Below are 13,364 nucleotides of genomic sequence, written 5' to 3' on the forward strand. Positions count from 1 at the left end.
GGGGAACGCGCCAAGATGGTAGCACGATATTAATATGCAGCAGCCTCTCCCGACTCTGGATTTGGGAATTGCCAAACCTTATGTGGATTTTCTGGTGTAGTCTGTTTTGTCGTGTGCTTTTGTGATATTATTCTGGAGGAACGTTGTCTCATTTTTTAACTCCATTACATTTGTGGTTTCTAAATGACAATAAACTGAATCTGAATCTGTAAAAAAATGGATTATCTTCCCTGGCAGTGTGGGGAACTGTCAGAACTCCAGATAACATCTGTGGGAAGGTGAGGGGGAAAAAAGTCAACATTTCAGATCAGAAGTTTGAGTTTTAGTCCACAAGAAGATATCAGTGGATTAGTTAGATGAGATGCACAAGAAGTGGTGTTTACTTGTTTACATTGTTTACTTTCCCAAATGGATTCTTTCATACTGTTTGGCACAGCTATGATCACATAAACAAATTGTTGATTATTTTCTTGAAGCTTAGAACTTATTACCTCACACTGCTGGTTATAACAATACCAGCAGACTTCTTGCCATTTCACTGCACACAGCAAAGCTCAAATTGACCATTAATTTTCAACAGCCTGTCACTATTTAGATCTCGTAGGTTTTTAATTTTTCAATCCAGTTGCAATGCAGCATTTTATCACACCTTGCTTTTTTCAGTTATCTGTTAATTATTGCTTCTCTGTTAAATGTAACCTAAGAAAAAATCTTGATTATTCTTTATTTTTAGAAATCATGCAACTATGGCTTAGTGATTATGCCGCAGTTCCCAGGATTTGAGTTCATGCATGGGAGTGGTTCTATATGAAAGACATGATTGAGGAACATAAAATTAATAGTTAACTTCTGGAGTGGTTTTATCAAATACTGAGGCTGAATGTAAGGATTGAAATTTGCCTGGCAGCATTAGTGTAGTTTCTAACTGAATAGTCAGGCTGCCCAGAAAGAATCTCGAGAGTAAAATAAAGAAAAGCCCAAATTATTTATTTCCTGATTTCTGCTGGTTTGCTTTGAGAAATTTATATATCCGGAATGTATCTGATGTCTTTTATTGCTAGGGAGATGGTGTATAAGAACAGGGAGGTCTTACTGCAGTTGTACCGGGTATTGGTGAGACCACACCTGGAGTACTGCGTGCAGTTCTGGTGTCCATATTTAAGAAAGGACATACTGGCTCTCGAGGCAGTGCAGAGAAGGTTCACTAGGTTAATTCTGGGGATGGGTGGGTTGATGTATGATGAGAGGTTGAGTAGATTGGGACTCTCCTCATTGGAGTTCCGAAGAATGAGAGGCGATCTTATTGAAACATATAAGATTGTGAAGGGGCTTGATCGGGTGGATGCGGGGAGAATGTTCCCGATGACGGGTGAAACTAGGACTAGGGGGCATAATCTTAAAATAAGGGGATGCCGTTCCAGGACTGAGATGAGGAGAAATTTCTTCACTCAGAGGGTAGTGGGGCTGTGGAATTTACTTCCCCAGAGAGCTGTGGAAGCTACTACACTCAATAAATTCAAAACGGAGATCGACATTTTCCTGGATAAAAATGACATTAGGGGATACGGTGAGCGAGCAGGTAAGTGGACATGAGGCTAGGTTTAGATCAGCCATGTGATCTCCTGGACCAGTTTTCGATAGCCTGGATGGGTCGGAGAGGAATTTTCCGGATTTTTTCTCCTCAATTGACAAATCATTTTTTTTCCCCCGGGTGATCACATGGGTTTGGGCGGGATGAATAATAAAATAAAATGGGCGGCATGGTGCCCTGTTGGTTGGCACTGTTGCCTTGTGGGATTCGGTGAAAACTAGAGTTAAGATTGGATCAGCCATGATCTTGTTGAATGGCGGAGCAGGCTTGAGGGGCCGATTGGCCTACTCCTGCTCCTATCTCTTATGTTCTTATGTCTCAGTTAATGAAATGTTATTTACAATGAAGGTGTCTGATACACTATTGATTATAAGACAAAGCCAGTTGAATATATTAATACAGCTGTTTCTTTCAGTCATATGATAATCTGCAGCCTTTGTTTTTTTTAATATAATAAGTGTGATTTTTGGGTCTGCTCATTGACTAAAACAAATTCAGGTCATAACACTGACAGGTGGTGTGTATCTTGCTGTGAGTAGCCTGAAGTTATTTACATATGTATAGTATGTTTGGAATTTTTCTCAACCTAGTGATTTATCTTCTGCCCAGCCGATCCATACACTCCCAAGTGCAAGTACTCTCCGGTATCAGTGGAGAGAAAAATAAGTGCATTGTAGGCCATTTACAAATCCATCATCAGTCACCAAAGCACAGTCCTTGCTGCACTCTCAGGCCAGCATAATGTGCTTTAGTCTAGCTGTTCAAAAATTGTCATGTTCCCATGAACATCTTTTAATATTGTATATGTTGATGTAGATAGGCTGTTAATTATATTAAAAACTAATAAATTAATGCTTATGAAAATAATAATTCTATATTAGAGAAAGAAAATTTATATTTACATATGTTTTTTTTAAGCTTCTCTTAAAACACTGCAAAGCCAACAACTAGTTTTCAGTGTGTTATCAAAGAAGATTCTCTTGGAATTGAGGGAGTTAAGGACAGTGGAAAGTTCGGTAAAGGATAGAGCAGGATATAGATCAGTTTTAGTTTTGGGTGGAGGATGTTGGAGCAGGTGGAGTTTAACCTGGATAAGTGTGAGATGTTCACTTTGGAATTTCAAATAGAAAGGGCAAGTCTGCAGCTGAAGCAGAACGCTTAACAGAGGAATTTTGGTGGCCAAGTCCATACTTTCCTGAAAGCAGTAACACAAGCAGATAGGGTGGTAAAGGTGGTTTATGACATGCTTGTCTCCATCACAAGGGCCAATAGAGTATAAGAATCAGGAAGTTGTGATGCAAAAATGGATAAAACTTGGATTTGACCACACCTGGAGATGGTGTGCAATTCTTGTCACCTCATCACAGGAAGCATGTGGAGGCTTTACATGGCTGCAGAAGGATGCTACCTGGACGAGAGGGTATTAGCTGTAAGGAGAGCTTAGAAAGCATTGTTTTCTCTGGAGTGTTGGAGGCTGAGGGGAGACCTAATGAAAGTTTATAAGATTACGAGGCGTAGATAGGGTAGACATTCAGAATCTTTTATCCACAATAGAAATGTTGAATACTAGAGGACATAACACCAAGGTGAGAGGAAGAAGTCTTAAAGGGGATGAGCAAGACAAGTTTTGTTTTACACAGAGAGAGTGGTAGGTCCCTGGAACACACAGCCAGGGATGGTAGTGGAAGTAGATATAATATTGGTGCTCGAGTGGTATTTGGAATACAACATGAACTTAAAGGTAATATTGGTTTATTGACCATGTGCAGGCAGAAAGGATTAGTTTAATGTGGCATCCTGTTTGGTACAGACTAACATTGTGGGCCAAAGTTCTTTTCTGTATAGATGTCACTTGGCATGTATGATGACATGGCTTTCCATTTTGAGTGAACATAGACACATTGCAACTATTGTCTGTGGTTTTCAGATAGTGAGAAGCTTTCCTTTTGAGTTCCCCAACTTGGGTGATCTTCCAGGAGGCAGCAATCAGAAGCACCAGTGGTCAATTCCTGCACCAGGGCATTGGGTATGATCGTGTAACTGTCTCCAAGGTTGGAGGCAGTTTGTGGTGCAATGAATGGAGTGGGGGGGGCGGGGGGTGTCAATGAGCTGAGAAACCAAAGCAGAAGCTGGCGTGGAATTCCTTTATTGATGGTGGGATAATGGAGAGAATGATTCACCATAGTCTGAAAAGCTATAATGAATCAAAGTTAATTAGTGGAGCAGCTTGTAGAGCTGCTGGGTTCAGTCCTGACTTCTAATGTCTGTGAAGGTCTGCATTTTCTTTCCCTGTAAGAGTGAGTTTTCATCAGGTGCTGTGGTTTCCTCCAGGTCGGGGGATTAATCAATTGCTCCTACGTGTATGAGTTCGAGGGGATATGTTGGTGAGAGTGGGATTACTGTAACTGGGTGTTTGATAGTCGCTATAGACTGTGGATTGCATGGCCTGTTGTGTGTTTTGATTCCATGAGCTATATGAACTATGAAAATGTCATTCACAAAGGCAGTTTCTGTCAGTCTGCCACTCAACTTTTGATCAATGCCACAAAGTACCATTTAACTGTCTGTCTCATTTCCTGAAGGTTGCTACAGCACAACAATGAATGCAAGAGATTGGCTACAAAACACTTGTAAACATCCAAATGATATAAGATGTAATTTCAAAATGTAAACTAGTTCTTCAGTTGGTTTTGTGCCACCTGTCTGTAGTAATTAGTAGTAAAGTCTTTCTGTAGTGTATTCATACAATGTAGAGATATTCCTGGTTTTCCCGAATAGTGAGGAATTCCCATAAGCAAGTACTCTATATAACAGGGGTGGGCAAACTTTTTGACTTGTGGGCCACAAAGGGTTCTAAAATTTGTCAGGGGGGCCGGACCAGGAGCAGATGGACGGAGTGTTTTGGTAATACACCTCATAAGAGAAAATAAAATATCATGGGATATGTAGAAAACGTGCTTTAATTTCAATTGAAAATGAACAAATGCATTACAGCAAAATATCTGTCTTTAAAGTCCCATGGTATTTAGCTATTTATTGAAATGACTTTTAAAACACTGAAAATTAAATGAATAAAATACAACTTTTTTTAATAGTAACAGTTATTATTTTGAAGCACTGAAAATTCTGTTATCCTTCAAGATATTATCATCATCACTCTCCTCCTGCCTGTCTTTATTTCAAAAACGGTAGGAGATGCAGGTCTACTTGTCCTGCTCCTTCTTATTCAATTGTCCCCTGTGCCAAAACTCAACAACGACCAGCACAATGACAGAACAGTGACAGCGCACCAGTATGCGGAGCGCATTATTTGATCTGGAGCTCATTTTTTATTTTGAGAACGTACGTGCACCTGCGCACTACTCATGTCCATCACTTATCAGAAATGACATGTAACATGTAAGGCTTATTGAAAAAAATATTTTCAAATGCACTTTTACATAACACAACGAAGAAACTTATTTTTAATTTCAGTGGGAACAGTGTTGGTGGTCTCCCTTTTTAGCCAGCGCATCAAAGTCTGGATTTAGTTTTCAGGATGGATCTGAGGTGTTGGTCAGTTAACTTGGATCTGTGGCTGGCTTTGTTGATGTTCATGACGCTGAATGCCTGTTCACACATAGATCGAGCCGAACAAAGAGTAAAGCGCAAATGTGGAGGAATACGCTGCACCTCAACAAAGGTCAATGTGTAGCGGTGTGCTACATGCAGTGCTAAAATTACGACACGGAGTCGGTAACTGCAGTCGAAGAAAAAAACTTTATTCGAAATCCCCAGCCTCACTTTTAAGCCTCCCTCAACCTGCCCCCCGTGGCGCAGAGGCTCCAAAGCTCTGTGCTCACAAATCCCCGCAGGCTATCTCCCTTAGCTGGAACGCTGGATAATTGTGAGCTAGTTCGGATGTGCCAGGAAATGGGTCGCCACAAATGTATATAGAGTGCGTCATCTATTGGGAAAACGCCAGGATTGCGGGGAAAAAAACATTAACAAGGTTTATTAATATAATTTCATCAAGTTCTGCGGGCCGAATTAAAAAGCTTAATGGGTCGCATATGGCCCGCGGGCCGTAGTTTGCCCATGCCTGCTATATAATGTATTTTGATTTCATGATTTTAAATTATAAACGGAGAGGGTGACCTGCATCTGGTCTGTTGCAGTGTTTACGTCGGTGTGCCTATATCTCCTCCCGGAGCGGCCAGCTACCCTAATGCTGTTTGACGATGTCGTGCAAATCCTATTGGGATCACCTGGTAAGTGAGGAATCCTACATTGTGCTTTCTGAAACATTTGATACTCTTGCAACATCTGAAAGGAAAAACCAGTAATTTGTGAAGAGAACATATCCTTCAATGTACATGTTCATTTAACAGAAATTCAGTGATTTTTTTTCATGTAGCTTTGGTGATCTTTTGCAAACTATTAAATGCTGCTATTCAACTGTAACAAAATATGAACTAAAAACAAAAAAATACCTTTGCTGGTTCGCGACCACATGGAGAGGGTAGAGTTGGTCTTTCTCATCATTTAGCTTTTTTTTTTAACCTGCAGAATAAGTAAAACTGATAAACACTCTAACCAAAAGGTTAAAATGAAATGGAGAATATCAAAATTAGGATGCGATTATATAAGTAGCAAAACTTTTAACGTTGCCAGTTGTGACAATATAATAGAAAATATGGAGATGATTATGCCCTAAACTGTGTTTGTATTGGAGAAAGCCTGATGTTGTAAGGGAGTTCAAGTTTAATTACCATTCAACCATACATGAATAACTATGAATACAGCCAAATGAAGCAGCGTTACTCCAGGGCCAAGGCGCCAACATATTACCAACAGGAACACATAGCACATATAAGATATCAGTAAAATACAGCCACAAAGTAATCCAAGACCCTGAATCCATGAATGTTGCAGCAGTCTGCAGTTGAGCACAATATGGCTCCTCTTCTCCAGAGCAAACACTAGGGGGCAGCACTGACTCCAACAGCTCCTCTACTGAGTGAACACCATTACTAGAGGCCTAGTCCTCACTACGACCGAGGCCACGCAACTCACCAATTGTCCACCCCCGCTGTCCGCCAACAAATCAGTGAATCGGACCTGCAGCATCCCACAATAACAGTATCCAACAAGGTGTTGCGATCACAGGAAAAGCGACTGAGACAGTCACTCACTGTTAGACTGATCACTGACTCCCCCGATGCCTCTCTGGAAGAGACAGCAGCACGATCTGAACCAAGTCCAGCTTCTTCAGTTTCTCCACCAACGAGCCACTCGCTGATGGGCTAGACCTGCAGTTTTAATGTCCAGCAGGGTCTCGCAATCATAAAATATGTGTAGAAAGGACAATAAGACCTTTGTTTAGCCCCTGGAAGCCACTGCATCTGAGTGTACCACCATCTTACCAGATATTAATGATAGTGACTTGCATAAGCAAAATAACAGTGAGGATGATAATGCTTTAAAGAGGAAGCAATCTCCAGGAGATGCTGATCTTCATATCAAAATTATAACAGAAATACATGGTAATATTGTATCTGCCCGTACACACTTTGCTCTTTAAAAAGTTTGAGATACTCCCCTCATTCTTCTAAACTCTAGTGAGTACAGGCCAGAGCCATCAAACCATCAAATTCTCTTCATACATTAACCCTTTCATTCCGAGAATCATTCTCATGAACCTTCTCTGCACATCTTTAGATAAGGGGACCAAAACTGATCACAATACCAGTTCAATAGTTCCGTTTAATATCAGAAAATGTATACAATATACAACCTGAAATTCTTGTTCCTCACAGACATCCATGAAAATAGAAGAGTGCCCCCAAACAATGGGTGACAGTAAAAATATTAGAACAGCAAAGCCCACCCACTTCCCCCTCCCACACACAAGCAGCAGCAAAGCATCGACCCTCCCCTTCCCCCACTTCAGCAAAAAGTATCAGCACCCTCTCACACCCCCCCACGCAAGCAATAGCAAAGTTCCCAGAAAAGATCATGAACAGTGCCACTTGCTAGTCAGAGTAGAAACAGGAGGATATTTCAGATGAATACGTGGCTTGAAAAATGGTGCAAGGGGGAGGGATTCAAATTTCTGGGGCATTGGAACCAGTTCTGGGGGAGGTGGGACCGGTATAAACAGGACGGTCGGCACCTGGGCTGGACTGGAACCAATGTCCTAGGGGGAGCATTTGCTACTGCTGTTCAGGAGGCTTTAAACTAATGTGGCAGGGGGATGGGAACAAGGACAGAGAGACAGAGGGGTGTAAAATGAGGGTAGAAGACACAAGCAATCTCCCAGATGTATGGATGTGCCAAGGACATAGGGTAACAGAGGAAATGAAACAGATTGACATTAGGAAGGAAACGGTGATGAGTAGACTGATGGGACTGAAGGCTGACGAATCCCCAGGTCCAGATGGTCTGCATCCTAGGGTACTAAAGGAGGTGGCCCTGGAAATTGTGGATGCATTGGTAATCATTTTTCAATCTTCCTTAGATTCTGGATTAGTTCCTGAGGATTGGAGGGTGGCTAATGTAATCCCACTTTTTAAAAAAAGGAGGGAGAGAGAAACCAGGGAATTATAGACCCGTTAGTCTGATATCAGTGGTGGGGAAAATGCTAGAGTCGGTTATCAAAGATGTGATAACAGCACATTTGGAAAGAGGTGAAATCACTGGACAAAGTCAGCATGGATTTGTGAAAGGAAAATCATGTCTGACGAATCTTATAGAATTTTTTGAAGATGTAACTAGTAGAGTGGATAGGGGAGAATTGGTGGATGTGGTATATTTAGATTTTCAAAAGGCTTTTGACAAGGTCCCACACAGGAGAGGTTAGTGTGAAAACTTAAAGCACACGGTATTGGGGGTGTGGTATTGATGTGGATAGAGAATTGGTTGGCAGACGGGAAGCAAAGAGTGGGAGTAAACGGGGACCTTTTCAGAATGGCAGGCTGTGACTAGTGGGGTACCGCAAGGCTCAGTGCTGGGACCCCAGTTGTTTACAATATATGTTAATGATTTAGACGAGGGAATTAAATGCAGCATCTCCAAGTTTGCGGATGACACGAAGCTGGGCGGCGGTGTTAGCTGTGAGGAGGATGCTAAGAGGATACAGGGTGACTTGGATAGGTTAGGTTAGTGGGCAAATTCATGGCAGATGCAATTTAATGTGGATAAATGTGAGGTTATCCACTTTGGTTGCAAGAACAGGAAAACAGATTATTACCTGAATGGTGACCGATTAGGAAAAGGGGAGATGCAATGAGACCTGGGTGTCATTGTACACCAGTCATTGAAGGTGGGCATGCAGGTACAGCAGGCAGTGAAAAAGGCAAATGGTATGTTGGCATTCATAGCAAAAGGATTCGAGTACAGGAGCAGAGAGGTTCTACTGCAGTTGTACAAGGCCTTGGTGAGACCGCACCTAGAATATTGTGTGCAGTTTTGGTCCCCTAATCTGTGGAAAGACATTCTTGCCATAGAGAGAGTACAGAGAAGGTTCACCAGATTGATTCCTGGGATGGCAGGACTTTCATATGAAGAAAGACTGGATTGACTAGGCTTATACTCGCTGGAATTTAGAAGATTGAGGGGGGATCTTATTGAAGCGTTTAAAATTCTAAAGGGATTGGACAGGCTAGATGCAGGAAGATTGTTCCCGATGTTGGGGAAGTCCAGAATGAGGGGTCACAGTTTAAGGATAAAGGGGAAGCCTTTTAGGACCGAGATGAGGAAAAACCTCTTCACACAGAGAGTGGTGAATCTGTGGAATTCTCTGCCACAGGAAACAGTTGAGGCCGGTTCATTGGCTATATTTAAGAGGAAGTTAGATATGGCCCTTGTGGCTAAAGGGATCAGGGGGTATGGAGAGAAAGCAGGTACAGGGTTCTGAGTTGGATGATCAGCCATGATCATACTGAATGGTGGTGCAGGCTCGAAGGGCCGAATGGCCTACTCCTGCACCTACTTTCCATGTTTCTATGTTTCTATCTGCAGTCCAACAACAACTAATTGTTCACCCGACTCTCACTCTCTTGCTCTCTCTTGCAAGGTCTGTCCCTCAAAAAGGGGCAGACAGGTGACTGTCAGAGAGGGGGGAGACATAAACAAAATAGTTTGTTGATTATGGTATTGAAGTCTGCCACGTCACTTTTTCCGAGTTCCCCCACCAACGAGAGAAAGGGAGACAGAGTACAATCCAAATAAAGAGCCACTGACAGCTGATAGGTTGTGAGGTTAATTGGACTCTTGGGGTACGGTGGTAACATTGGAGTCAGCTTATGAGCGGGGTTTGGGAAGGGTTGTGGACACAGTAGCTGAAGAGAGGGATGAGTAAGATTGTGAGTCAGGGATATGTTGGGACACAGTCCAGTGCTGGGGAGCCTAAAGAAGGTCTGGACTGAGGAAGGGGTTTTGAGTGGAGAGGTAAAAGTAAAAATCTTAAAGTAATTCTGATCTGTTGGAGGAATTTTGCTGCAGAGTCTCGGGGCATAAGCCAGCCCTTTAAAGCTGCAGAAAGGCAGCTCTTGCTCATTAAGGCTGCAGCCCTGTGAATGGCTCTTCTTGAGCCTTTTGCCCACTCATCAGTCTGATTGAAATGCACCTCACTCCCAACTCTCTGGAAATTAAAATTGAAGACCTCAAATCAAGAAGGCCATCAGAGACAGCTGTGTACTTTGCTTCACGAAAACATGGCTATTGCCCAGCATTTTGGACATAGAGACATGGCAGTTCTGTCTCAGTCCTGCTCATCTGACTGGAACATCTAGTGGTCAAATGTCATCCATTTTATCTGCCAAGGGAGTTTTCCGCTATCATTTTGTTAGTGGTGTACATTCCACCTCTGGCCAACGTCAGTCAGGCAGTGGAGGAGCTGAGCACCGGGATCAGCTGTCATGAAACAGCATACCCTGATGCCTTCCCCATCATTGTGGGGGATTTCAACCAGGCCAGCTTGAGATCTCTGGACAGATACCACCAACGTATCACCTGTGGAACCAGAGGAGCCAGCACACTTGACCAACATTATACCACCAAGAACACTTACTGTGCTGTCCCATGCTCACACTTTGAGAAGTCCGATCATCTGGCACTTACAGGACTGCTTTGAGTCGGTGGACTGGACAATATTCAGGGATTCATTCTTCTGATCGGAATGAATATGCTACATCTGTCACCGGCTTCATGAAGACCTGTGTGGATGAGTGTGTGCCTTCGAGAACATACTGGACATACTCAAAACAAAATCCATGGATGAACCAAGAGATTTGCATTCTGCTGAGCGCTAGATCTGTGGCATTCAAGACCGGTGATCCAGAACAAAGAAGTAGTCCAGGTATGACCTATTGAATGCTATTTTAAGGGTGGAAAAAACAATTTCAATTCAGATTAGAGAAAGAATTGGATGCATGTCAGCTCTGGCAGGGTTTGCAAGTCATTATTTCCAACAAAGTTAAAAGTAAAATTTATTATCAGAGTACATACATGTCACCACTTACAACCCTGAGATTCTTTTTCTACGGGCATACTTAGTAAATCTATGGAAGAGTAACTGTAAACAGGATCTGTAAACTGTAAAACTGTGCAAATACAGATAGTTAAAAGCAGAACCTAACATCATGAATGGCTGTATTGCTTCACTCCCTTTCATGCACTCTTTGAAAGGGAGAAAAAGCCTGCACCTGTTCAAATCCCTGCAGCATCTGTTCACCCTGTGATCTCTGTCTTGGAGGCTAACATCAGAACATCTTTCAAGAAGGTGAATCCTGGAAAGGCGTTAGTCCCTGATGGTGTACCTGGTAGGGCTCTGAAAACCTGTGTTGACCAACTGGCTGGAGCATTCAAGGACATCTTCAATCTCTCTCTGACACAGTCAGAGGTTCCCACCTGCTTCAAAACGGTGACAATCATACCAGTGCCCAAGAAGAGCAGGGTGAGCTACCTCAATGACTAATGTCCAGCTGCAAAAACATCTATGATGATAAAGTGCTTTGAGAGGTTGGTCATGACCGTAATCAACTCCTACCTAAGGAAGGACCTGGACCTGCTGCAATTTGCCTATGCCACAATAGGTCTACAGCAGATGCCATCTTACTGGCTCTCCACTTGGCCTTGGATCACCTGGGCAGTAGCAATACCTACGTCTGCTGTTTATTGACTACAGCTCTGTGTTCAACACAATCATACCCTCGGTCTAATCAACAAGCTCCAAAGACTGTGCCTCTGTACCTCCCTCTGCAACTGGATCCTTAACTTCCTCACCGGGAAACCAGTCCGTGTGGATCAGAACTAGCATCCCTTCCTCACTGACGTTCAACACTGGCACACCTCAAAGATGCATGCTTGGCCCACTGTTCTGTTCTCTCTACACCCAGAACTGTACTGTGAGGCACAGTTTAAATGCCATCAGTTCATTTGCTGATGACACAACTATGCCAGAATAAAATAGTGGATGGGGGGGGGGGGGGAAAGGGAAAAGAGGACAAGCTGGAAAGTTTTGAGTGAAGCCAGGTGGGTGGAAAGGTCAAGGGCTGGAGAAGGAGGAATCTGATAGGAGAGGAGAGTGGACCGTAGAAGAAAAGGAAGGGGGGGGGTCACTGGGGAAGGTGAGAGGCAGGTGAGAAGAGGAAAGCCAGAGTAGGGAGTAGAAGGGGTGGGGGAGAAGAGTGATTTTTTTTTGCAGAAGTAGAAATTGATGTTCATGCCATCAAGTTGGAGGCTATCCAGGTGGAATATAAGGTGTTGCTTCTCCACACTCAAAATGGTCATCAACCCATTCAAGTGTACAGTGAGTGGTATGTACAAATTCCTCGGTGAGGACTTGTGTGATCAGTTTTTTTCAGCTTAATCTTCCCATTTTCTAATCCAGACTGATACTCATGTTGCAAGCTTTACTGTACATAATCACGACACTACGTTGGCTCTGACCTGGTTGGTTTCCAGTGGTTGGTGAGCTGCCTCAATGACTTTCATTAGATCTCTCAACCTCATTGTCCCTAATCTCTGATCAGATGTTCTCAATTGTCTGATTATTCAGGAGGCAGAGTCCTGGTTTGCCACTGTTTCTTTAGACATGTGCTCATGAGGACGCTTCTGAAACACATGCAGCTAATCTTAAAGTCAGAACACTGTTGGTTCAGCTTCCCTCACCTGAGGCACTGAATCTTCGTCAATACATGATGAAATTGAACCCTTACTCCATTGTGAATCAGCTCTTTCATAATATCAGAAAGAAGCAGAGAGAAGTTCACCTGGCCAGAAAAGAGCGTATCCTTGAATGGCACAAAATTGTTTTTATAGGCTGTTGCCACTTCCAGGAATTGTCCTGCTCCCTGCCATTTCCGTACGCTTAACAACTTGTTCCTTCAACTTGAAGTGGTGGTGGAACTCAGACTTAATTGCAGTTTAATGATGTCTGTAATGGGTCATTGTGCCCAACTAAAATTAGACACCCAGATACTGCTTTTCTCTGGGCTGCTCATTAGAGATTTTTAATTGCTATCTTCCTGACTCTGTCTAGACCAAATAGTGTATATCATGACTCGGCAGCATAATTTCCCTTGAGTTGCATCAAGGACTTGCATCTCGTCATAAAAAATTCAGAGATGAAGCTTAAAATTCTAAGAGAAAATGGCAAAAAATTTTAACAACAGTTGAGCACAATGTAATTTGCTGCTTTTTTTTAGAATTCGTAAACCAAATGTCATATCATTAGGGAACCCAGCTGCAATTGAACTGATTGCTTCCTGATGTTTAAGTGGTTGCGGAA

The 13,364-nt window shown here is 42.7% G+C and overlaps 1 protein-coding gene and 1 long non-coding RNA gene across 4 annotated transcripts in view; one reads left to right on the forward strand and one right to left on the reverse strand.

Moving 5' to 3' along the window:
- fam171a2a (family with sequence similarity 171 member A2a) overlaps positions 1–13,364 on the forward strand; it is a 270,163-nt gene that overhangs the window by 126,138 nt on the left and 130,661 nt on the right. For all 3 annotated transcript variants that reach the window (XM_059955684.1, XM_059955685.1, XM_059955683.1), the window contains one exon: positions 5,749–5,841. In XM_059955684.1, coding sequence (XP_059811667.1) covers positions 5,749–5,841 — 93 coding nt within the window. The remainder of the gene's footprint in view (positions 1–5,748; positions 5,842–13,364) is intronic.
- LOC132384534 (uncharacterized) overlaps positions 6,066–13,364 on the reverse strand; it is a 59,242-nt gene continuing 51,943 nt past the window's right edge. The window contains exon 3 of the long non-coding RNA XR_009508926.1: positions 6,066–6,133. This is a non-coding gene — a long non-coding RNA (uncharacterized LOC132384534). The remainder of the gene's footprint in view (positions 6,134–13,364) is intronic.

This window comes from Hypanus sabinus, chromosome X1 (genome assembly GCF_030144855.1).
Source record: "Hypanus sabinus isolate sHypSab1 chromosome X1, sHypSab1.hap1, whole genome shotgun sequence".
Classification (NCBI taxonomy): Eukaryota; Metazoa; Chordata; class Chondrichthyes; order Myliobatiformes; family Dasyatidae; genus Hypanus; species Hypanus sabinus.